Source organism: Mya arenaria, chromosome 11 (assembly GCF_026914265.1).
Source record: "Mya arenaria isolate MELC-2E11 chromosome 11, ASM2691426v1".
Lineage (NCBI taxonomy): Eukaryota > Metazoa > Mollusca > Bivalvia > Myida > Myidae > Mya > Mya arenaria.
The window spans coordinates 66,857,634-66,882,601 of NC_069132.1; the positions used below are offsets into that span (position 1 = coordinate 66,857,634).

General features: G+C 36.3%; 1 protein-coding gene across 5 annotated transcripts in view; it reads left to right on the forward strand.

The window, feature by feature from the left end:
* The window catches only part of LOC128209330 (WD repeat-containing protein 64-like), a 66,824-nt gene extending 42,319 nt beyond the window's left edge, over window positions 1-24,505 (forward strand). For 2 of the 5 annotated variants that reach the window (XM_052913319.1, XM_052913320.1), the window contains 17 exons: window positions 7,654-7,827; window positions 8,774-8,957; window positions 10,527-10,690; window positions 11,666-11,941; window positions 12,555-12,679; window positions 13,306-13,437; window positions 14,125-14,230; window positions 14,942-15,014; window positions 15,325-15,615; window positions 15,808-15,982; window positions 16,418-16,535; window positions 17,494-17,585; window positions 17,999-18,104; window positions 18,393-18,473; window positions 19,221-19,307; window positions 21,239-21,418; window positions 23,593-24,505. In XM_052913319.1, coding sequence (XP_052769279.1) covers window positions 7,654-7,827; window positions 8,774-8,957; window positions 10,527-10,690; window positions 11,666-11,941; window positions 12,555-12,679; window positions 13,306-13,437; window positions 14,125-14,230; window positions 14,942-15,014; window positions 15,325-15,615; window positions 15,808-15,982; window positions 16,418-16,535; window positions 17,494-17,585; window positions 17,999-18,104; window positions 18,393-18,473; window positions 19,221-19,307; window positions 21,239-21,418; window positions 23,593-23,730 — 2,502 coding nt within the window. In that variant the 3' untranslated portion in view covers window positions 23,731-24,505. Of the gene's footprint in view, window positions 1-7,653; window positions 7,828-8,773; window positions 8,958-10,526; window positions 10,691-11,665; window positions 11,942-12,554; window positions 12,680-13,305; window positions 13,438-14,124; window positions 14,231-14,941; window positions 15,015-15,324; window positions 15,616-15,807; window positions 15,983-16,417; window positions 16,536-17,493; window positions 17,586-17,998; window positions 18,105-18,392; window positions 18,474-19,220; window positions 19,308-19,806; window positions 19,834-21,238; window positions 21,419-22,599 lie in introns of all 5 variants that reach the window. The other 3 variants (XM_052913321.1, XM_052913323.1, XM_052913322.1) reach the window with 3 other exon arrangements.
* Window positions 24,506-24,968: the final 463 nt, after the last annotated feature.

Genomic DNA, 24,968 nt, shown 5'->3' on the forward strand with positions numbered 1-24,968 from the left:
CAACGGCTTAACCAAGATCCTGGCCCTAATTTCTTAGACATCTAAAGTCCCTTATAACCAGAATTAAGCTAAGCTCACTATTTTTGTATGGGTATAATATGTATGGTATTGACATTCTGAAGGGTTTACGGACTTTAAAAGGAGATTATTGTCATGATAATCACGATTAATGTTTTTTTCTTCAGTAAAATCAAGATAAAGAAAGATATTTAGCTGGATGAAATAAGATAGGTAGTCTTGTTGAGATTAGGAACGTTCATGTACATTTTGAAAGTTTACAGGTTCAAGGATTCAGGCCAAACAAAATGTAACCATAGCTACATGACGCTACAATGCATCAGCATTTACACAACTGTCAAAATACCGGCATTGGTAAATATTGAGGTAACTGTCTTCCTACGGTCATTGATAACTGGCTAGTACTCGCTCGAGTTATTGTGGCGGATCCGTGGTCTAGTGGTAACACACTTGACTATCAATCCATCCAGAGGTAGCAGGTTAAATTCCCCGCCGCACCACTAAAATACTAATCGTTTTATGGGATGGACGTTAAATGAGGGTCTTGTGTGACAGTGCTATACACTGGTGCATGTTAAAAAGAACCAGGGTATCTCTAACCAGGGTTACATTCTGTCTTTGCACTATGCACCACAAACCTGATATGACTGACAATATCATCAGACCAATCGCCGAATGGGTCCTGCCCGAATGCGATAAAAATCTCAAAACCACTAGGGTTTTAAACCGGTTTACCAGCACACTTAACACCTCACACTTGTCCAAATACTTTTGAATACATGCCACACATATATGGACCATAAAAAAAACATGATACCATTTTGTCTGTAACTGATATATGTTTGTTCCAGCAAACTGAATTCATGTCGCTATTAAGTTATAACAAATATGTATAAACAAATTATAAACTATTGTGTATTTTAGGCCTGCGTCTTGGTACATAATTATACTTTGAGACCTGTAAATAAAAGTATATTAAGCTAAAAACCACGTTAAAAATGTAAAAAGAAATGCACATGTTTTAAGCGTTCTGTCAATCCTGAAACTTTTGTAGCTTTAACGCAACACGATTGTGAATATTTGGCTGTTTTTTCAGAACTTTTTTGAAGTTGAGAAAGTTGTTCACGACATCGTGGTTAACTTTAATAGGTTAACTATGCTATGATTTGTTTTATATATATCATTAAAACCAGAACAATTTGCTCAAATAACGTTAGAAATACTGCAAATCTATAAGGCTGCCAATGCAGTAAAGTTATAAAAGTTAACAATTGTTAACAATTGTGTTGTTAACAAAGTTGTTAACTCTAATGAAGCTCTGAACAATCGGTCCAATGTCATGTAGATGTTTTTATTCATAAGGCATAGTCGGATAGGTACCAATAAAGAATTCGAAACATGCTTAAGGATGCACTCTTACTCCTAAATAAAGTTTAACACAATAAATAAAAATGTTAAAATATACCAAATAGAATGAATTATTGTCAAAAACAATGGTTCTTCTGAAGGATACCGAGATAAATTTGGAAGAAATGTGCAGAAAACAGTATTTCTTCCTTATGTCATAAGTCAATAGTAGATCACAGATCTTTTAGCATTCACCAATCATTTAATATTTTTGCGTATTCAGCTATAAAATACACGTTTACAATCGTATTATCAGTTATTGATATTTTCCATAAACGCAATATTTTGTAAGTAGTTAAAGGTTTATAACTCAAAATTTATGCTTGTAATACATGTGTATGTATTGATTTTGAATAAGAGTGTCAATTGAAGTGTATCTATAAGATTGCTACAGCATTAATGTTTTGAATGTTAACAGCGTTGTTTGTGTTAATGTAGTATTCGCATTACAACCATCTTTACTGATTTGATTCATTTTCTACATTACTAATATACTGTGATATACATTTCAAATACAACATGGCCTTTTGTTTGAAATAAATAAATAAGTTATTTTAGCTGTGTGAAGTTAGCTAAACATACGACATTGGAAATTGGACATTCAAAATCGAATGTTGTGCTGGCACAACATTGGACATTGGACATTCAAAATCGAATGTTGTGCTGGCACGACATTGGACATTGGACATTCAAAAGTGAAAGTCGTGCTAGCACGACATTGGACATTGGACATTCAAAATCGAATGTTGTGCTGGCACGACAATGGACATTGGACATTCAAAAACGATTGTCGTGCCGGCACGACATTGGACATTGGACATTCATAACCGAATGTTGTGCTGGCACGACATTGGACATTAGACATTCAAAAGTGAAAATCGTGCTAGCACGACATTGGACATTGGACATTCAATATCGAATGTCGTGCTGGCACGACATTGGACATTGGACATTCAAAATTGAATGTCGTGCTAGCACGACATTGGACATTGGACATTCAAAATCGAATGTTGTGCTGGCACGACATTGGACATTGGACATTCAAAATCGAATGTTGTGCTGGCACGACATTGGACATTGGACATTCAAAATCGAATGTTGTGCTGGCACGACATTGGACATTGGACATTCAAAATTGAATGTCGTGCTAGCACGACATTGGACATTCAAAATCGAATGTCGTGCTAGCACGACATTGGACATTGGACATTCAAAATCGAATGTCGTGCTGGCACGACATTGGACATTGGACATTCAAAATCGAATGTTGTGCTGGCACGACATTGGACATTGGACATTCAAAAGTGAAAGTCGTGCGAGCACGACATTGGACATTGGACATTCAAAATCGAATGTTGTGCTGGCACGACATTGGACATTGGACATTCAAAAGTTCCTGGTTGTCATAGATATTCGCGCAGTGATTCAGATTATGTTAATAGTCAAATCGTTCTATAGTTCTGGATGCAGCAAAGTGAAGGCAATAAAGAAGAGTTCCATACGGGTACTTGTTTATCTTTGCCCGTTGGGAAGATAAGAATTTCACGCATGGACAAATGTTTGAATCTACTTTTCTGAGGTGGCAGAAATATATATATCCGAAATCTTGGACTGGTGATAAGGCTGCAATTCTAATTTGTCCATTCAAATTATTGTGTTAAATAACGACATTCAACTTGGCTTTTATTTTTTGAAATATGGTTTATAATAACGTATATCTGTCTATTCATAGTGACCAAATATTATTTAGGCATCCAATGGAAGTGGTAAATATTAAGAGAAAAAATATAATGAAACGACAACCAGTATACAAATAATAATTGTTGGACAAAGGTCATTTTTACTCATTAATTATCTGTCAGGAGTTCCCTTTAAAATAATACCAAAATTATATGGGATCCCCATGCATCAAAATGTAGCATTATCGCCAATGGTTTATGCATTGACAAGTTTAGCTGTGTGTGTATGTTGCCTTAAGTCACATCCATGTCCGACAATATTATACATTTGAGGTACCTAACACATATTTAACAAAGAAACTTGTATTTGAAAGTCCGCAACATTGTTATTGAGAGTTGTATTAAAACAATCCTTTCGATTGATATACATACATATTTCCATGTAAATGCAGACACATTCATTAATGTAATATAATTATTCTAAAGCTCTGTAGATAAACACATACTGAAGTGCACATTTGTTGGGTTTATATAATTATTTGCGCTTTGTTTCCTTTCAACCCTTTCAATCATTGTCAGTTCTGCCCAAGATGCCATTTCCAATGGCGCTGGTGTCACATTTTACATGTATAAATTGTATAATCTGTAAAACCTATAAGAACTTATGTCGTATGTGATGAAGACGTCATTTTGAATTCTTTAATGTCGATGCGATTGATTATAAAACGCTTTGTGTAATTCTGTCGACTTATCAAAAAGGTTTATCGAACACAATTATTTCATATAAACTTTACCAAATGAAGACGACGTAGCATGTTCGACTAACTGAGTCGATAAAAAAAACAAGTCGACAGGCAGGAATAGGTTACTTTATCGACTCATTGACAATATTTTTTTGTGTTTACGTAAAACCAGATAAAAAAGATGTACGGACGATTACATTTATACTTGTAGGAATCATCAATGCATGTCTATATTTTCCATATGTCATTATATACTGTGGATATAATTATCTTCACTTCCTTTATAAATGGTACTAGATGTGTAGCAGTGGTGTGTAAACAATTAATCTTATTAAAAATATGCCCTTTTGAAAGCATTATCACTGTTTGTCTACATATAATCCACGACCATTCATAACTATATTCATTTGAATCTTTCTCTGCATATGTGACATCATATATATCTGAATCATGCTTAAGTTTCAAATATTGCGATGGAATCGTCATGACAATGCTCTCTTGGTGTTAATAAACTTTATAATGGTTCATTGCTTTGTGATCTCTGACCCTTTTCAAATAATTTCAAGACAATATCTCCAACAAACAAAAAATCCGAATAATGCATGCAATCAAAATTAATTTACAGTCGGTAAAAAAAACATTCATTCATAAAACATGTCATACATTGATTTAAATGTGCTAACTGCTAGCACGACTAACACTTTTGAATGTCCAATGTCCAATGTCGTGCTGGCACAACATTCGATTTTGAATGTCCAATGTCCAATGTCGTGCCAGCACAACATTCGATTTTGAATGTCCAATGTCCAATGTCGTGCTAGCACGACTTTCACTTTTGAATGTCCAATGTCCAATGTCGTGCTAGCACGACTAACACTTTTGAATGTCCAATGTCCAATGTCGTGCTGGCACAACATTCGATCTTGAATGTCCAATGTCCAATGTCGTGCTTGCACGACTTTCACTTTTGAATGTCCAATGTCCAATGTCGTGCTAGCACGACTAACACTTTTGAATGTCCAATGTCCAATGTCGTGCTTGCACGACTTTCACTTTTGAATGTCCAATGTCCAATGTCGTGCTAGCACGACTAACACTTTTGAATGTCCAATGTCCAATGTCGTGCTGGCACAACATTCGATTTTGAATGTCCAATGTCCAATGTCGTGCTTGCACGACTTTCACTTTTGAACGTCCAATGTCCAATGTCGTGCCAGCACAACATTCGATTTTGAATGTCCAATGTCGTGCTAGCACGACTTTCACTTTTGAATGTCCAATGTCCAATGTCGTGCCAGCACAATATTCGATTTTGAATGTCCAATGTCGTGCTAGCACGACTTTCACTTTTGAATGTCCAATGTCCAATGTCGTGCCAGCACAATATTCGATTTTGAATGTCCAATGTCAAATGTCGTGCCAACACAACATTCGATTTTGAATGTCCAATGTCCAATGTCGTGCTAGCACGACATTCGATTTTGAATGTCCAATGTCCAATGTCGTGCCAGCACGACATTCGATTTTGAATGTCCAATGTCCAATGTCGTGCCAGCACGACATTCGATTTTGAATGTCCAATGTCCAATGTCGTGCTAGCACGACTTTCACGTTTGAATGTCCAATGTCCAATGTCGTGCCAGCACAACATTCGATTTTGAATGTCCAATGTCCAATGTCATGCTAGCACGACTTTCACTTTTGAATGTCCAATGTCCAATGTCGTGCCAGCACAACATTCGATTTTGAATGTCCAATGTCTAATGTCGTGCCAGCACAACATTCGATTTTGAATGTCCAATGTCCAATGTCGTGCTAGCACGACTTTCACTTTTGAATGTCCAATGTCCAATGTCGTGCCAGCACAACATTCGATTTTGAATGTCCAATGTCCAATGTCGTGCTAGCACGACTTTCACTTTTGAATGTCCAATGTCCAATGTCGTGCCAGCACGACATTCGATTTTGAATGTCCAATGTCCAATGTCGTGCCAGCACGACATTCGATTTTGAATGTCCAATGTCCAATGTCGTGCCAGCACGACTTTCACGTTTGAATGTCCAATGTCCAATGTCGTGCCAGCACAACATTCGATTTTGAATGTCCAATGTCCAATGTCGTGCCAGCACGACTTTCCCTTTTGAATGTCCAATGTCCAATGTCGTGCCAGCACAACATTCGATTTTGAATGTCCAATGTCCAATGTCGTATGTTTAGCTAACTTCACACAGCTACTTATTTTATCTAATCTGTCACTAAGATGAATAATACATGTACATCAAAATGATATTTTCTCATAAGCTTGTGTTAGTAAGCTTGACGTTAGTTTGACGTGACCACTATAGGGATTTCCACGAACTTCTCTCGACAATGCGAAATTAGTTACCATATTTAGATTATGAATTTCTTTACGAGGACCAAAATGGTTGCGAAGCTAAAGCTGAATACAGACAAAACAGAATCAACATGGGTTCTGAAATTAATTCATCACTTTCCGAATTGTTTCCGACACTTATGACGTCTTTGCCGTCACTGACAATTATTTTCCTCGTAAACAAAACATCGTTATTAGAAATGTACCTACCAGCAATTTCCTTTTGTAAAGGTTGTAGACAGAGCATGCGGGTATGATATTTCAGTCTGGTGAATATTAACTGTAAGTGAACGCGAAAAATGTGAGGAAGAATTGAGCTCGCTGTTTTGTGTATTATATTCTGGCAAAAATTAACTTAAGATGTGATTGAAAATGCGGCAACGGAATTGTTCTTGTTGTATATTGTGGAAAGCGTTAACTAGAAGTAAGACTGAAACGTTGAATGAAGCAAACAGACTAGTTTTTAATGTAGATCTTAAAAGCTGGTGAGAAATATAAAAGAGAGAGAGAGAGAGAGAAAATTATTCATTTGGTGCGAACTTGATAAACTTGCACACCAGAAGTGAAATACAATTTACAATAGAATAACTGAACAGATTTATATTTTTGTCACACATGTCCTTAAGTTTTTATTTCTGAAAACATAGGCTTCCTTTTTAATAGCAAAATCCGAAAGCCGACTAAGAGGCTTCTATTGAAATGCATGTGAACGATACTTTGACTTTGACAGTGTTTTAAGATATTCCACCACATTGCGCTCTTATAAATCTTTAATTTAGTATCATTATCCATGAAACTGTTATTAGGTTGATTTTCGTTTTTAAATCATTTGACTGTAATGATCAAAACAAACAAAAATCGCATATCATTTAGGTACAGATTAATAAAATATTAGCGATATGTTTTGCGTTTTTTTTTTAATTGGGGAATTAGTGGACATGTAGCGATTAATTCCAAATCATCATCATCCTTATCCTCCTCCTCCTTCTCCTTCTCCTCCTCCTCATCATCATCATCTCACATCATCATCATCATCATCATCATCATCATCATCATCATCATCCTCATCCTCATCATCATCATCATCACCATCATCATCATCACCACCATCCTCCTCCTCCTCCTCCTCCTCCTCCTCCTCCTCCTCCTCATCATCATCATCATCATCATCATCATCATCATCATCATCATCATCAACAACAACAACATCAACAACAACAACATTTGGTGGAAATAAATGATATTGAAATGAATTGAATTGAATTTATAAAGGTTAATATTTTATCTGTTCCTAAGTCATATGCCATTTTATGTTTTGATCATGAAAGATGAATGAATTCAACATGAAAAGGCACTAACATATATGATACGCCTTCAAGCCTTAGGATCTTAATTAAAACGGTGTTAAGGTGTATAATTGTTATCTTCCAGGTTTTCACTGACAACGAAGAGAGGCCGGGCGAGAAGCGGATATACTCCATGTTGTTCGACAACAAACACGAGCGTCTCCTCACCGGAAGTAGCGTAATTGATTCCTGGCCGCTCACACGCGCTGTTCAAGACACCATGCAAGTTCCACATACACACGACAGGCCATTAAGTCAGGTTAGACATAAAGCTGCACTCTCACAGATTTACTGTTTTTACAACTTTTTTTTATTTTTTGTCTTGGAAAGAGCAATATTTTGCGTAATTGCATGGAAACCAGTTATATAAGACTGCTGACAAAAAATTAGATCGCAGATTTTTATATTTCCGTTTGAAAATTAATGTTTTATTGTTTAAACCGTTACTAACGGTTTAAGCAATCATCATTTTTTTTAACTTAAATATAAAAATCTGTGATCTAATTTTTTGTCAGCAGTCTTATATAACTGATTTCCATGCATTTTCGAAAAAATGGCTTGTTCCAAGACAAAAAATAAAAAAAAGTTGTCAAAACGTTCAATCTGTGAGAGTACAGCTTTAATGATTATATTTATTTATTTATCTTACAAATAAGTCATTTTCTTATAAAAATAACAAAAATACTTTGCTAAAATAAAGCATGATATATGCTTTTTTAATGACATGAATTAAGAATTTGATGATTACGAATGGGCGGAGTGAGCGTAGCGAACGAGCCTTTCTTAATCATTAAGATTTTAATTCAGGTCATCAAACTCACTTTGAAATCAACATCGTTGACTGACAAATTGTCAACGCAATATCTGACGCAGGGATGTGTATCGGATGAGTGGCAGTAGGCGGACCTTTAAACACCCGCGAAATTTGAAATTCTTTATGATTAATCCTAGTACTAAATGTTTGCTTAAAATACATAAAATCTGCAGTTTCAGTGGCTGTAAATGTAGGTTGTATTCTAAAGTCTAATTGAGGGTTGACTTAAAAGGAAATTTAGAATTTTATATTGAACGTTCACACGTTCGGTTATGTTTGTCAGTAAATATAACAACCCAAAAACTTATGATTTTTTTAGAGTTTTCGAAATATGACAATAAAATGACTTGATATATCCATTTGGTAAAATAATGAGTTATCTTGTATTCAGCTGCTACTCAACAAGGACCTGGGTCAGGTGGTCACAGTGTGTACAGAGGCGGTGCTCAAGGTTTGGGAGATGGAAAGCGGCAAGCTGGTGTATACAATTCCAGAGGCCCATAAAAGCAGTGTGGAGATCACCGCCCTCACCCTTGACTCCTCGGGGTACAGACTTGCCAGCGGAGCATTCGATGGTACGTGTATACCTCTGTATGTACATCTATTTACGTTGATGTTAGATGTGTTTGTTTTCTTGTGACTGTTGTGGGCTTATCAGTAATACAATGAAAACAACAGGGACAAGTCCAGTGGTCGAAAATTTAAAAACAAACACTGTTTAGAGAAAACCTGCACAGGCTCGCACGACAATGAACTAGGAACACAAACGTATAAACACCACATAAAAAAACGAAGACTGACTCTGACTGTACAATCATAAGTCAAAGATCTCTTATTTTGAGAGAAAACGCATTAGCTATTGTGTTTGATGCACAGAGTTTTGTTTCAAATGTCAAATCATTTGTCTATAAAAGCGCTGAAATCGCATAATTTCGGGGAAGCTTTTAGTTTCTAGGAGAAATCAATTAAAGCCGAACAGTTGTTTTAGTTTAATGGGAGTTCGCAATTCAATGTTATGCTATGTCGTAATGTAAATTGCTTTGCCGTGATAAATTCATGGACACAAAGGTTTATTGGAGTGTAAAGTTTGCGCTGTGAGTTAATTGTTATGCGAATGAAAACAATACAATTTTATGTTTTTTACATAAAATATCTTCTCAAACAAATCCTTAAAAATGCATTTATCAACACTTGTTTAGATTACAGAATAAAAGAGGCAACTGCTGGTCTAGGAAGAATAGCAAAAGATGTGTTCATTGTCATAAATCATAACGTCAGAAATTCAATGTTTTATATTACAAATCAAGTCAAGTTTCCATTATTCATTTATTCCAATACATTCACGAATTAATGAGGTAATATCGACTATTAGATATAACAAAATGCGAACGAGTGAAATGTATAAGTAATAAAATAGTAAACTGCCATTGTAATATGAATATGTTTGTTTATTCTTGAAACATAATATATACAAATGGGGATTCAAATAAATATCGTAACTGTTGGAAACATTCAATGTTTTTCACAATAAAGTTTTGATTATCATGATTTTAAATACTATATATTTTACTTTATGCAAATTAATAAAAAAAAATCATTCAAAATCGGTGACAAGAGCAAAATCAAGGCATGTAGCCGAACATTTGAACACGACCCACTTAAGAGGCAACGAACGTTATACAGTTGTCCGGTAATCACAGTGGTCAGCGAAGTCGCTTCTCACCAAAGCGACCCGGGTTTGAATCCCGACCCGGGTTTGAATCACGACTCGGGTTTGAATCCCGACCCGGGTTTGAATCACGACTCGGGTTTGAATCCCGACCCGGGTTAAGGGAGTTTGGTTTCTGATCGCCTGTTACAAACAGATTCAATAATGTGAAATCCACAAAAACATCACACGATCTTGCCCTTTTGTATCCCCGCTGTGTTTTATATTCTAAAACTTGTATGATGCCATTTTTCACAGACGTATGACAAAATAATGAAAATATGACACTTCGACAATCTCACTTAAGGACTAGGATTTTGATTAAAACAAACTCATGATTTTACAAATTACACAGACCTTGATGACGTAGTACTCAATAAGTAGATCACACATTCAGGTACAAGTATCATTACGCAACAATGTACATTTGTTTCAGGTTCCCTAAAGATCTGGGATTTCGGATCAGGCCAGTGTATAAAAGAGAAGAGTGGCCGGGCCTCTGAGGAAGACCTTAGTATTGTGGGACTCCTGTACTCCAAGCTTGACGATGATCGCGTACTCATAGCAGCCGGATGGAATAACAAACTGAAAATACTCTTGGTAAGATCGTTTTGAAGAACGGGGAATAATTGTGTTTCATAGGAATAGTATGTTTGTGCTTTGTATTTTTATCTAGCTTGACAAGAAACAAAAATAAAAATATTGGAGGGGAGAAAACTAGTATTGATGATTTTACTTGAATATCATTGCGGTTAGGGAACCTGTTCCTATTTTGTTATACACAGTCGAACGTAAATATTGAAAGATTTCCCTACTATATGTTGAACTACCATTTAAATATATTTAATATAATAAACAGTCAAAACAACCATTGCCTTGTTCGCAGTGTTGTTTTATTTTGCTGAAATTGATCTTTTCAATAGTGAATGCGAATTGAAATCTGAATACAAAGTAAACTGGCTGTATTTTATACCTAAATTTGTCCGGTACCTCAATCCCGGGTATCCCATCTAGAGCGCTCCCGAAGTCTGAATAAACAGAGAAAATATGTCAAAACACGTTTAACGTCCTTGATTTACAATGCACCTTAAATTGAACGTAATTTCGATTTCTTAGCTCAGGGGCGGTACCAGTCATTGACATAAGAGTGGGCGTAACTAAGGGCATCCTCGGCACCCCAGCGTATCATATAGGTTATGATACGCTGGGGTGCCGAGGATGAACTTAGGGGCGTAAAAAATTTCCTTGTGGGAGGGGGGGGGGGGGGTACTGGGGATACCTACCATTTTTTTAACAATATCTAGTCCGAAATGGTGCAATATTTGTGTATTTTATTACTTTGTATTAAACGGTGTGAGAGGGGTGTGCCCCCCCCCTCGCCCCTGGATCCGCTAGTGAATATAATATTTTGTATTTCCTATGTACAATGCTAAAAATTGTTCACGCCATTGTTCAATGATTTCCATTAAAAAATAAGAAAGGAAATGAGGAAAACCATCCACAAGTGACCTGAATTTTGCGCTTGCCCAGTAATTTCTCTATCGATGCTAATGACCGTCATCAATTCTGCTTCAGGACACTAACGAGAATTACGACTTGCCAGTCATCAGGGAATTCAATGATATTTATTACTACACACAAGACGTGGCGTTCACTTCCGCCTCGCCGACCCCATTTGACCCCTTCCGAGGGGACCCACTTCCGGATATCGCCACTGAAAACAGGAGTGGCTCCCGGCATGGCTCAAACGCTGCAGCGAGTCAGAAAAGTGGGGACGAGGGCACTGCAAGTCGACAACCGACGACTGTCAGAGGCTTGTCCAATCATCAAATGTCGAATCTTTTTAAGAAGGTGAATATATATGAAAAGAGGTTTAATTTACTAAATTTATAAAGTCGTCTGGTTTATTTCAATATTCGACCGTTTGTTAAATTCTTGATTGTCAGTTTTTAAGGAGCTGTCAATGAATGAAATTAATTTAGGTTTTAATAAGAAAACATGTATAACTGGATTTAATTATGTTCAAACCCCGAATAGTCTTTTCTTGGAAGAGTGTAAAAAGAAAGTTGATATTACGAAAAGTAAATCTAGATATGGTGTAATCTCAATTAAGTAACAAAACAATTAGTTGTATTTATACAAAAATGAATTCACCCATCTTTGACAAAGGATGAATTGTCAGAACTTGTTCAGGGCGCCTAGGACTGTTTTAGAAAGATTAACACGAATATACATTGCTTTAAAGTTGTTGTTTTTTTTCAAAATCAGAAGCTATTTCGCCCGAGAGCTTTTATATATGCGCATGCGCAATTATAGCAATTTGCATAATCATGAAGGGTCATCTTCATCAATTAAGAGCAATTCTTTGCTAATAAGAAACTAAGCATTTTAATGAACTAGCTTCTATGATTGGCTGAAAATGTTATTACATTTTAATTATTTATATTACTATTTCTATTTTCAGGAGTATTTGCTCACGACGCACGAGGTCTCGTCCATGGTTCCCTTCGGCACCAACTTCCTGCTTACGGGCTGTACCAATGGCAACATCATTCAATGGGACATTGACAAATCCTGTGTAGACAAAATGTACGTATTCAGATTGCTGTTGTTCATTTATCTCAATTTGAGGGATGGACGTGAAAAGGTTCGATCTTCTTTATTTCATGTCACTTAGAACCTTTTCGCATACACCCCTCGAGTTGAATTGAATTACTAATGCCAGTAAGAGCTTTTGACAGTCCGACCTTTTCTATATCACTTTATTGGCTCAACTTGTCTGATGATGCGCACATAAACTAATTGTACAAATTGAATATGATTTGATCATATCTACGGCAGGAACGTTTGTCTGCCGCTAGATGCCTAAAATGTTTTATCTAAATCATCAACATTATCTCCGGCAAACTTTATTATAGTCGCTGTCTACAATGTCTCAATTATTACAAGCTTGACCACCTAGAAGAAGACCCAACTACTCACAACTATTAACGTATTTAAAAAATAATCATTTAATAACCTTGCAAACGTTATGTTTAAAACCGTATCACAATAATCATATTTATTTGACACGCACCACCGTATTCCAGTTTCCAATTATCGTAACGAGAGCAATACAACTATTAGCAATAATAAACTGTTCATTAATCTTTCATACGACATTGCAAATTCACATTACAATAATCATATATTTGATACGCATCCGTGTATTACAGTTTCCAGTTACCGGAAGGAGATCAGCCGGCTATAAACTCCCGTCAACAGAGCCGGCACGGGAAGGAGAAGCGGATACACAGCATCCAAATACTCGTGCACAAAACACGAAGGCTGGATCCCGCATTTCTACCGTAAGTTGTACACATTGTTATCAGCCCGTTCTAAATATATAGTTTAATTTTTAGCTTTATAATATCTATTATATATATATAATTGACATTTAAAACAAATAAATAGTCCAAAGCCGTTGGCTCGATATCGCTTGGCTCGATTTCTTCGTTGGCTCGAACTTGATATAAGGGACCGATTTTTATTACTCATAATCATTCTCGCTTGGCTCGATATCGCTTGGCTCGATTTCTTCGTTGGCTCGAACTTGATATAAGGGACATATTTTTATTACTCATAATCATTCTCGCTTGGCTCGATATCGCTTGGCTCGATTTCTTCGTTGGCTCGAACTTGATATAAGGGACATATTTTTATTACTCATAAACATTCTCGCTTGGCTCGATAATCGCGAGGCTCGATTTCTTCGTTGGCTCGAACTTGATATAAGGGACCGATTTTTATTACTCATAAACATTCTCGCTTGGCTCGATAATCGCGAGGCTCGAAGTATTTTGACCGGTCCCTGAGATATCGAACCAATGGGTTATAACTGTAGATATAAGTTATCTACACTTGAAAACTAAATGTATCCAAGAAATTATTCAAATACGAGTTCTGTGTCAATGGTCTGACTAATTTACGGAACCGTTCTCTTCACTTCTTTTAATGAACTCACCATACAAGTCTGAGAATATTTGTTTCAACAGGAAGGAGCCGTCGTTTATGGAGAGCGTCAAGGTTCCGGCGGAAGGGGAAGAGGCGGGTGCCGCCACCAACAGAAGCACTTCCGGGACACCTGAATCGCAAGATGAGGTGAACAACATGAGCATTATGTGTACATTGATATATGTTAAACGTTTATAAGTCTCAAACATGATTCGGATAAAAACACTGAGAAATTACAACAAAATTGCAAATCATAATCATTGTCTTCGTCTTTATTGTTATAATGAAAGCCAATAGATGGTTAGTTTTGTCAATGGCTATTTTGAAGCCAGTTAATATCATATGTAAGGACAAATCTCACATTTGCGTCTTGTTTACGTTTTCATATGCGTATGTCCAACAAATACGAGGGTTGTTGCGGAAGTGCGAGGAATATAAGCATAACATAAAAAGAGCAAATGTTGTTGATATATTATATACACATTTAAAAATTGTATACATTAGGTTCAATGCAATATCATTCTCGTTCACCAGATTTATCACGATCACCTCTGATGAATGAGAATGTGCAATATACATTGATACTAAAATAAATTCGGGTATTTTTATACCATATATTTTCGTTCAGGTATCCATGACAACACGCTTTTATGTATTTAACACTGTGTGGTAAACATTCTAAACGTTACCAAAGAAATAACACTTTTCTTTTTCTTCGTATAATTATGTATGTATGTGCAACAAGCCAAAAACATAATTTGTTAGCAAATCTTCATATGTGTAAAAATGTGTCTGTCGGTACAAGGTCCACTTGCATTTGCCTACGTAAGAATCATTTTAATGGTTTGTTTATTTCAGGAGCGGGCGAAACATGAGAAAGACGGTTCTGAGAAAGAAGATGAAGAAAAGGACAAGAAAGAGGACCAGGAAGGTGCGAGCACGCTTTCCGACTTATCACGAGGAGTATTTCAGAAATAGATTAAATTGTGAATCAATTTTAAAAGCGTTTTGATACCTGTAATGGCTTACATGTTTAAACCTGCTCAATTTAATGGAAATGCTTATTTATTCAATTTAATTATATTGAAATGGAAGAGTCCATTTTAAATCTTGGCTCCATTCTAAATGACACTATTTTTTAAATTCTTGAAAACGTAATTACCAATCAAATACTTGCATATACAAGGTTTTACTACTGTCAAGTGGGTAAATTATTACATGTACGTTCTATCCTTTTTTAGAGCATTCGGAGGGTGGGTCCGATGACGAAGAGAAAAAGGACGAAGAAAAGAGCGTGCACGAGGAAGACGAGGACCCGGAAGTAGTTCGTGAGCGGCACGACGCCGCCCGCTATATCGTGGAGACCTACGACCCGATCATCGTCACCGTCCACCAGGACTCTTACATCAGGTTTTGGAATACGGACGGACACGTGCTGCGTGAGATTACGGCCGTCACGCGCCGCACCGGAACCGCCGTTACTGCTGTTTGCGCTGATCCTGACTGCAATATAATGGTCACCGGCGATCATAGTAAGAGCAATTAATTACCTTAATGCGCTGAATCCACGATTTAGTATCAACATTTCCACGATTTACATTGGTCGCATCCGTTTAACAGATATGTGCTATTAAAGATTTGAAGACTCGATGTCATTTCATATAATCACGAATTGAAACAGGTATATGTATATGAAAATCTAAACTGAATCTTATTTCTTGCAGAGGGGTACTTGACGCTCTGGGACATCGGAAAATTTCTGAGAAATCCGGAGAGTGAGGAGGCCGACCTTGTTAAACAAGTTGTCTGTTGGCGAGCCCATCTTACCAAGGTTGTGTCCTTGACCTTTGTGGACTCGGTGAAGGGCATACTGTCCGCTTCTACCGATGGATCTGCAAGGTAATTACTTCATGTATATATACAGTCGAACACCGTTGGCTCGAATTCCAAGGGACCGGCGAAAATACCTCGAGCCTCGGGGAGTTCGAGCCAAGCGATAGTGCTTACACTCCTTTAGATCCCGTGAGTTCGAGCAAACGAGAAACTCAAGCCAAGCGAGTTCGAGCCAAAGGAGTTTGACTGTTTAAGGACACTTTAATGAGATTTAATATGCTTATATTCACAAAACATTCTTACTTTGCCCAAAGTTTATTTTTCTCCATGAAGACCAATATTTTCAATTGGTGACACATGTCATTCAGTTACAAACTTTCTAAATAGATCAGGCTAAAATGCAGTAGTAAATTTACAAAGGGACCCAGAGATGAAATGTTCAGTAGCATACTGTAACAGTAGTTTCATATAAACGCCTTAACGCATGTTTGTTTCCTTTAGAGTGTGGTGGGGCCGGAAGGGACGATTTGTAGGATTTTTCGGCCAGCACCGACAGTTTACTTTCCCAACCTCGGAGGAGAAGGCAGGGGCCCCAAGCTTGCCATATGATATCACAGAGGTAACCTAATGATTATTAATCGAGGTTGCTTCAGAAGGTAGTGCATTACCATACATGTATATGAAGTGAGTTGGATGTGGGAAACACATAGTTTTATAGTTATGTTTTATAACCCGATAAGCGTCATTGTTTATTTCATTATTGCTTTTTGATTGGATAAGCGACGATATTTAACCAATGGTATATGGCGTTACAATTATTGTGGTGGATTCGTGGTTTAGAGGTTACACTCTTGACTGTCAATACAGGGGTCGCAGATTCGATTCCCGCCGTGCCACTAAGTTAATACTAAACGTCTTCTGTGAGGGACTTTAAATTGGAGTCCCGTGTGACAGTGCTATACACTGGTGCCCGTTAAAGAACGAGAATAGCTCTAACATTTTTTTCTGTGCACTAAGCTCCAAACACCTAAAATGACTAACAATATTTTGGGCAAGACCAGAGTGCGAGTATAAATAAGCTTACACACACACATATGTTGCCGAATAACTATTAAACAATAATCACTCAGCAAATTCAGAAAATATTTTTACTCGTGATGAAAAGAGTGTGGTTGAATTTTTATGTGGGCCTATGGCATTCGGGATTTTTTTCATATGTTTTGTTCATTATTTGACGTTGATCGATCCTGACGAATGTACCAACAAACGCCAAATAAGTTGGAGTCCAATTTTGACGATCTACAGAAAAAAGGCCGCGGTACGCCCGCTTTATTTTCTATAGATCGCCATAGTTGAAATCTAACATAAACAAACTGTTATACAAGGATTGCAAACAACCCAACATCTACCAGTTCAACAACGATGAACAACTGGAACAGCAATGTGAAAATTGCAGGCGATTTATCTGTTTGAATAACACGTTTTGTGCCATATATGGCAGTTTCTGTTAGGGATGGTGTAAACTTATTTTTACATAATCAATATAACATTGACAGATTGAAATTGTTGTGTTTCAGGGACCGCTTTCCCCAGTAAAAACCAAGAGTGCTATACAGAAGATACGGCCTGTGCAGAAGTACGAGTACCCGCTCATCTTCGTCGAGGAAAAGTAATTCTCTTTAATTGTTTAATCAAAACAAAATACGGTCGCAACTCGTTGGTCCAATATCGCTTGGCTCGAAGTTGATGTAAAGGATCGATTTTTAATCTATGTATGCATTCCCGTTTGGCTCGATGTTCGCGGAGTTTATTGGCCGGTCAATTTGATAACGAGCTAACGGGTTTCGACTGTAAGAACATGATACTTTTAAGAAAAACATTATAAATAAGGTGCCATTATTCTAGGCTTAGATTATTTTATTTTATTTTAATCGAGGACGAACATTTATGAAAACGGCCAATTTAAGATATCCAAATATTTTAGAGTAAATAAATAGAATCTCATTTTTTTCTAGTGATTGTTTTTTAAGAATACTTGTGCTAGGAGTAAATTTCTCAACCGTTTCATTTTAAATATGACAGATGGCAGCCATTCAAGAGATCAGCTTACCTGAAAGCAGGCCAGGACAAGAAACGCACACTCGACCCGCAGGACAAGAAGTTCTTCGAAGCTCTTATAAAGCCGAAGGTAAGTTTTGTTTTAATTAAGCGATAAATGTGCAAAATGGTATTCTTATCTTATATACTAAACAGAGTAACATTCTAGATCATGTTTATGTTTTAGTTGGTTCGCGTGTTCATATTACCAACACATGCTAATTTTCTAAATCATTTCTCAAAAGCATGCCAAATAAAATTACTGGTGATTATTTAAAATTAAAAAAAAAATGTGTCTTTTTTTAAATAAATGTTATATTGAATAATACTATGTTACACTTGTAAAATACCGCGTATATCGTTTAAATCGATTTTACAGGCTTACAACTATCACTTAGAAGGGGTGGCACCGGGCCGAAAGAGGGACGGGGCCGTTTTTAGAGCGCTTCCAGTGTATAGGGTAAGGTGTCTTCATGCAAACACTGATCTTTTTTCATACATGATAGAGTCAGCGCAATACATCCTCACACTGTTCCAATAGTACACCTAACACCTAACATCAGCGCTGTGTTTAGTGAAGGCTAACACTTACTCATAATAGCTAACGTGAGCGAGTTGGCTCCACGCATGCAATGTGTGCGCTACGATATAACAGGGGTACAAAGCAGTTTGCTGACGTCAGCGAATGGACGTTATCTTAATCAGAAAGATGATGTTGATGCAGAAAATAAGCGTATACCGTTGTTATCAAGCGAATAAAATGGTGTTCCTTTTACTTTCCGATTATATCTATATCATTATGAGAGATTAAAATACTTTAGGATTTTTAGATTTTTTTTATTTGTTAGCTCGTTTGTTTTTGAAAGGAAACAAAGCGGCGTATCATGACACCATTGGCGTCGTTGTCGTTGGCGTCCATAAAATTTCAAATTAGTCATAACTAAAAAAAACAGTTAAGACATTCCAACACCACTAGGTACACATGATGCCTAAAGCAATAATCACACATACAATAAGGCCCATACCTCTGGCTTTAATAGTTTTTAAGGAATGCCACTTTCCGACTAAAACTCAACAAGCGTGAATCTGCGTTCGTTTCGCTGTGTTCTTTAAGGATTTTGAGTGAAATTTATTGTTATGAACTGATGTAAATATTATATTGTTTTACAACGAAGGTCTTCGTGACATTCATTGTCATGTATTTCAGGTTCGGACACCGGAAAGACCCAAAACTCCTCCAATGACCTTGACCTTTCGTAGCACGGCAGACGAATCTGATGCCCCTAAACCTAAGGTATGGTTGTTTTATATACGGTTCCATATTTTAAGGTTGTTTATTTAGTAAAGAGCGTAAAAATCTAAATAATTTTAATGTTACATTTCATATTTTAATGTTTTGCAAGGTACTCAAAATGTTTACATATATGTTTTTAAGAAGTTTATATACCTTTCTTTTAACTTTATTTCGACATATCTATAACATCGGAACGTATTTGTTTATGAAAAATAAGATGAAATAGATGCTTCTATGCCATTATATTGCTATCCAAAGCTTTATTACAAGTAAATTTGAGCATATGAAAGAATAACATAATATTATTATTATAATTATATAACATCGTTCTGTTAGCTACCCCCAATTAATATACAATCGTATATACATATTTAAAATGTAAGTTCTCTCATATAGATGTACATGTTAGAAAAATGGTTCATTTGTACTTAAAATATTAAAGTGTTAGTTATGCATGTTAGGGAAGGTAGATTAACAACATGTTATTTCTAATTTCTAGATAAAATTCGCCTAGAAAAGTAGTCAGGTTAGATCAATCACTGTGAATTTAGCACTGTGTGAGCGTTAATATTTTGTCCGAATCTGTGTTAAAATAGATTCCTTGCGTTTTTATAACATTTATGTTTAAGCTCAGGTTATACAGAACACTATTCAGAAAACATACAGTCATGCTTATTGCAAATTGCTTTGGTAGGTGCAATGGGGTGTGCTACATAAAAAAATATCGCTTGAGCTACATTACAAAACATCCCTTGAACTACATCACAAAATATCCCTTGAACTACATCACAAAACATCCCTTGAGCTACATCACAAAACATCCCTTTAGCTACATCACAAAACATCCCTTGAGCTACATCACAACATATCCCTTGAGCTACATCACAACATATCCCTTGAGCTACATCACAACATATCCCTTGAGCTACATCACAAAATATCCCTTGAACTACATCACAAAACATCCCTTGAGCTACATCACAAAACATCCCTTTAGCTACATCACAAAACATCCCTTGAGCTACATCACAAAACAACCTTTGAGCTACATCACTCAAATATCCCTTGAGCTGCATCCCAAAATATCCCTTGAGCTGCATCATAAAGACATTCATTGAGCTACATCATTTAAACATCCCTTGAGCTACATCACGACATTCCCTTGAGCTACACCGTTAACACAATCATTGAGCTACATCATAAAACGTGAGCTACATCCCAAAATATCCCTTGAGCTACATCAATAAAACAACCACTTAAATTACATCCTAGAAAAACATCACTTCACATACGCCATAGAAACATTCTTTGAGCTACGTTATATAAATCATTTGACTAACAACATAAAAAATAACTTTATATATAACACAAATACTTCCCTTGAATAACAACATAAATCATTAATTGATCTATTAAAACATTTCTCGAGCTTCTCGACAAAACAACCACTTTACCTATATTATGAAAACACCTTCGTCATTAAAGAACACTTGAGTTACAGCATAAAACTCTCTTGAGCTGCCTCTGTTGCATTTTGTGTTAATCGGACAATCGGCTTAATGCGTGTTCCTTCGTTTGTGTCATTTTAAGTTTCGACTCAGTAGCATGTATTTTTTTAAGTAGAAACATAGAAAATTGATTGACAGCATTCCAATTGTTGATTAATATACGACAGGCATTGTCGAATTAGTGCAGTTTTCATTCAGTATTATTTTTATATCTATAAAGACACATTCCATTGTAAAATTGCTCATATAACAATAAAAATGATAATAACAAAAATATATGATTTTATCTCGCTGATATTTCAAATAAATGCGTTAAATGGTAAAACGATAATAAACCGGCTCTGGCATCCCTTGTTCCTATGTATGCTTATGTTTCTAACCCTAGTCCCCGTGTGCAGTGTATTACCCCTCTAATCCCCACAGCGCTCTACCATACAACCGCCACCTGGCGCATTGTCACGTGACCGCAGGGGCGGTGCCTCAACTAACCCCGCCTCTCGCTTTTCTACACCCGCGTCACGTGAGACGAGAATGCATAAACTTTATGTCAATATGCAGGATAAACAGAGAGGCAAAGGTAGCAAAGAGGGGAGTTCTACCTCGGTAAGTATTAAATAGTACTCAATGGAAGTTAAAACTATGGTGAACTGTTTGGGCCCAATGGTGCTCTACTTTCTGCTTGTGGTTCAAATTCAAACAACATTAGTCTTGTTAATGACTCAAAGACAACACAGTAAATTAACCAAGACCTTAGTCTTGTTTAATGACAAATTCAAACAACGTAAGTCTTGTTGAATGACTCAAAGACTACCCAGCAACTAACCCAAACCTTAGTCTTGTCTAATGACAAATTCAAACAGCAGTAGTCTTGTGTAATGACACAATGATCAAACAGTAACCAAAACTAAACCTTAATCTTGTTGTTATACATTATAGATATTTTAACCATCTTTATATCTGTTAAGGGATCTTTAAATGATTTACAAAACCTGTATTGAATTCTATTTTTTTTCGACAGTAGGTAAAAAAGATGGGCCCAAAAAGTTTTATCGATGAAAATAGTTATACATAATGTAATCATAACATGTAAATGTAGATGGTGGTAAAGGATATAGTTAAATGATAACACCTAAACGTGTGTATACCTATTTATTTCAATCTATGTAGAAAAATAGACGTAAGCATAACAATAACATTCTTCAAAGTACATGTGCAGTCAAACCCCATTGGCTCGAACTTGCTTGGCTCGATTTTCTCATTGGCTCGAGCTGGATGTTAAGGACCGATTTTGGTTTACTCTTTGTAAGCATTCCCGCTTGGCTCGATATTCGCAAGGCTCGAGGTATTTTGGCCGGTCCCAAGGATATCGAGCCAACGGGTTTCGAGTGTAGTTGAATAGAAATTGTCTGAATCTAGGGCCTGTTTCATTAACGAATCTTAGTATATTTGAACCCCGTTGGCTCGAAGTCCCAGGGACCGGCGAACATACGTCAAGCCTCGGAAAATTCGAGCCAAGCAGGAAATGCTTACCGGGATCTGACGCAAATTAGAAAATGGAAATGTTTCTGAATGGGGGACTTAAAATAACACTTTTGATAGATAAGGTAGAATAAAAAAGAATAACATAATAATTTACTTTCATATATTCTCTTACTAGCAGTGGTGAAAGTTAAACTAATTTCTTTTAATTATATACTTTGTTTTACTATGACTTACATAAAAGAACATACAAGTATGTTCTATTATAAAAATGAATTAACTTCAAAATGATGTCTTTGTGACAGGATCAGCGAGGCGGAACGACCAAGTAACACGTGTGCGTGGCTTATCAGTTGTTTGATATTCTGACAGTTATAATTGATTGAACTTTTGCCAGCTTAAATTGCAATTGTTTGTGTTTGTATTATTTGTATGAGAGTTATCTTATTTACGTAAAAAGATATACGTGAGATAGTAAAAAGCAAAACGTTTTTGAATAACTCGTTGTCAAGTCATGTTTATAGTTGACCAAAAAGCAAATGATAGCCGTAAAACAGACATTCTTTGTGCATACCTTAGCCAGGCTGACAAGTGACGTAACAATTCATATGTAAATTGCCAGCTAGTAATCGAGTGGATGATTTCACAATAGAATAACGTAACTGAAAAATATCGTAAAAATTGGCTACTTTGCATATGAATACACGTTAACTAAACTATTCAATGTGTTAGGTACATTAAAACATTCAGTTTGTCGTAAGCACCCAGCATGCCAACCCTGTGTTTATTTAACTGTTTAATTGATATTGTATGATTCCTCATTTACTATTTATTTTGATCTGACTGTATGTATTATTAATTTTGATGCATTTTAAATGTTTTACATTTATTCTAATTTGATAGTAAGCGTAAGTTATTCGTGAGAATCCTCCCATACCCAAGTGTGACCTTGCTAGCGGTTTTGCTAACTAGAAATTAGCTAACCATATCTCACCATTCTTTTTTTCCAGCAGTTTTTTTAATTGTAGAAAATAGTTGTTTAAATAATTTTACATATACATGTTCGAATAAAGTGTTTAAACCCATCAACTTGAAAATCACTATTTTGAATACGGATGAGTAAATTTATTAATTGTCTTTTTGTGGCATACGAAGGCGTATCAAGAACATTTTTAACAATGGTAGATGCTTTATGGTATGGATTAAGACATCTTTGTCAAAATTAACAACTCGTTTATGAATTTTGTTGGTTTTTAGTCGTCTCATAGTTCAATTATAAGTTCTCTTCTCTTTTAAAGTTTTCAGTGCGACGGCGGAAGTCCATGTTCGGAAAGTCGAGTTCCGTTGGCCGCGAATCTATGTTGAGCTACACCACCGCCGCCACCACACCTATGCTGCCACCAATAGTTGCCGCACCTTCGTCGCCAAGGCAATGACGTCATTCAATTCATCATCTGACCTTTGCTTCCAACAAATCCAGCCTACTTTTTTCGTCAAGGGAATAACGTCAGCACCACAGCTATCTGATTATTTTTTTTGAAGCCAAAAGCGGCTAACTAAACGTCGCCCAGGAAGGAGAAGTGACCAGGGACCATGAATACGACCCCTTTTCCACGGCAGCCTCCGACTCATCGTTTAGATATAACGCTATAGACTTACTGTGTATACATGGCAGAGCTGTCTAAAAAGATAGTCTTATTGCAGTCAGTTTCCACAACTATTATAGACACAAATGCATAACAAACTTTAGCATTTAATCAATAAAAATAGGCGTGCATTGAATGTGTAATATATATGTATATACATCAGTTATAAACTGTTGTGTTTCAAATTACAAAAGAAATGTTAAAGTTAGAAAATAATTCGGCATTTGTCTGATCCGCCAACTTTGTATATATGTTGATGCCAGTACCTTGACTGTGATACAAACTAGTATTAAATGATGCTTGTATATATTATTGATGTATGTATTTAAAAATGTTATTTTGTTTGGCTGAAAGATAATATATATGAAAGTGCTTTATAGATGGTCCTAACTTTCCTAAAGTTAACGAACCGTTGGGTGCAACGTTGTTTTTTTAATACATACTTTTTTCTTTGTGATAGTTTAATATGTATTGTTTAGAAATACTAATATATTTATTGTTAACCGATACTTATGTACGTGAATGTTTACCTTTTGCCTGTGATACCGAATAAACATGTTTCATGTTTAGGTCAATGGTGTTATGTTATCTTCGGTGTGGTGATTTGTCTGTTATCCAATTTAAATTTTAAATGATATTTTCAGTGTTGCATAAACCATATTATTAGTATTTTTTTTAATCTGCGGCACTTTTTAATAATTTACTCCGGGACTTAAATTGGCAACTGTCCTTACTACTTCGAGGTTAATGGTTAATTTTTCTTTCTGCGATAACCACCCGAAGACGTTCACAAGGGCCTGAGGACTGGTTGCCCAAAACACTGGCATTGAAAAATAACGCCGAGTACGCGCCAATCGAATTTGCATAGTACGCCCAAAAATCGGGTTATCGTCTTCAAAACCTTTCATTTTCAAAGCTGTATGTGTGTGGGTATGAACGTAACATATGTAGGTTAGAAGCTGTTGGATAATGTTTTGGGCAGAATGTTTATACTCAGTTTTTGTAATGTAATGAAAAATAACGATATC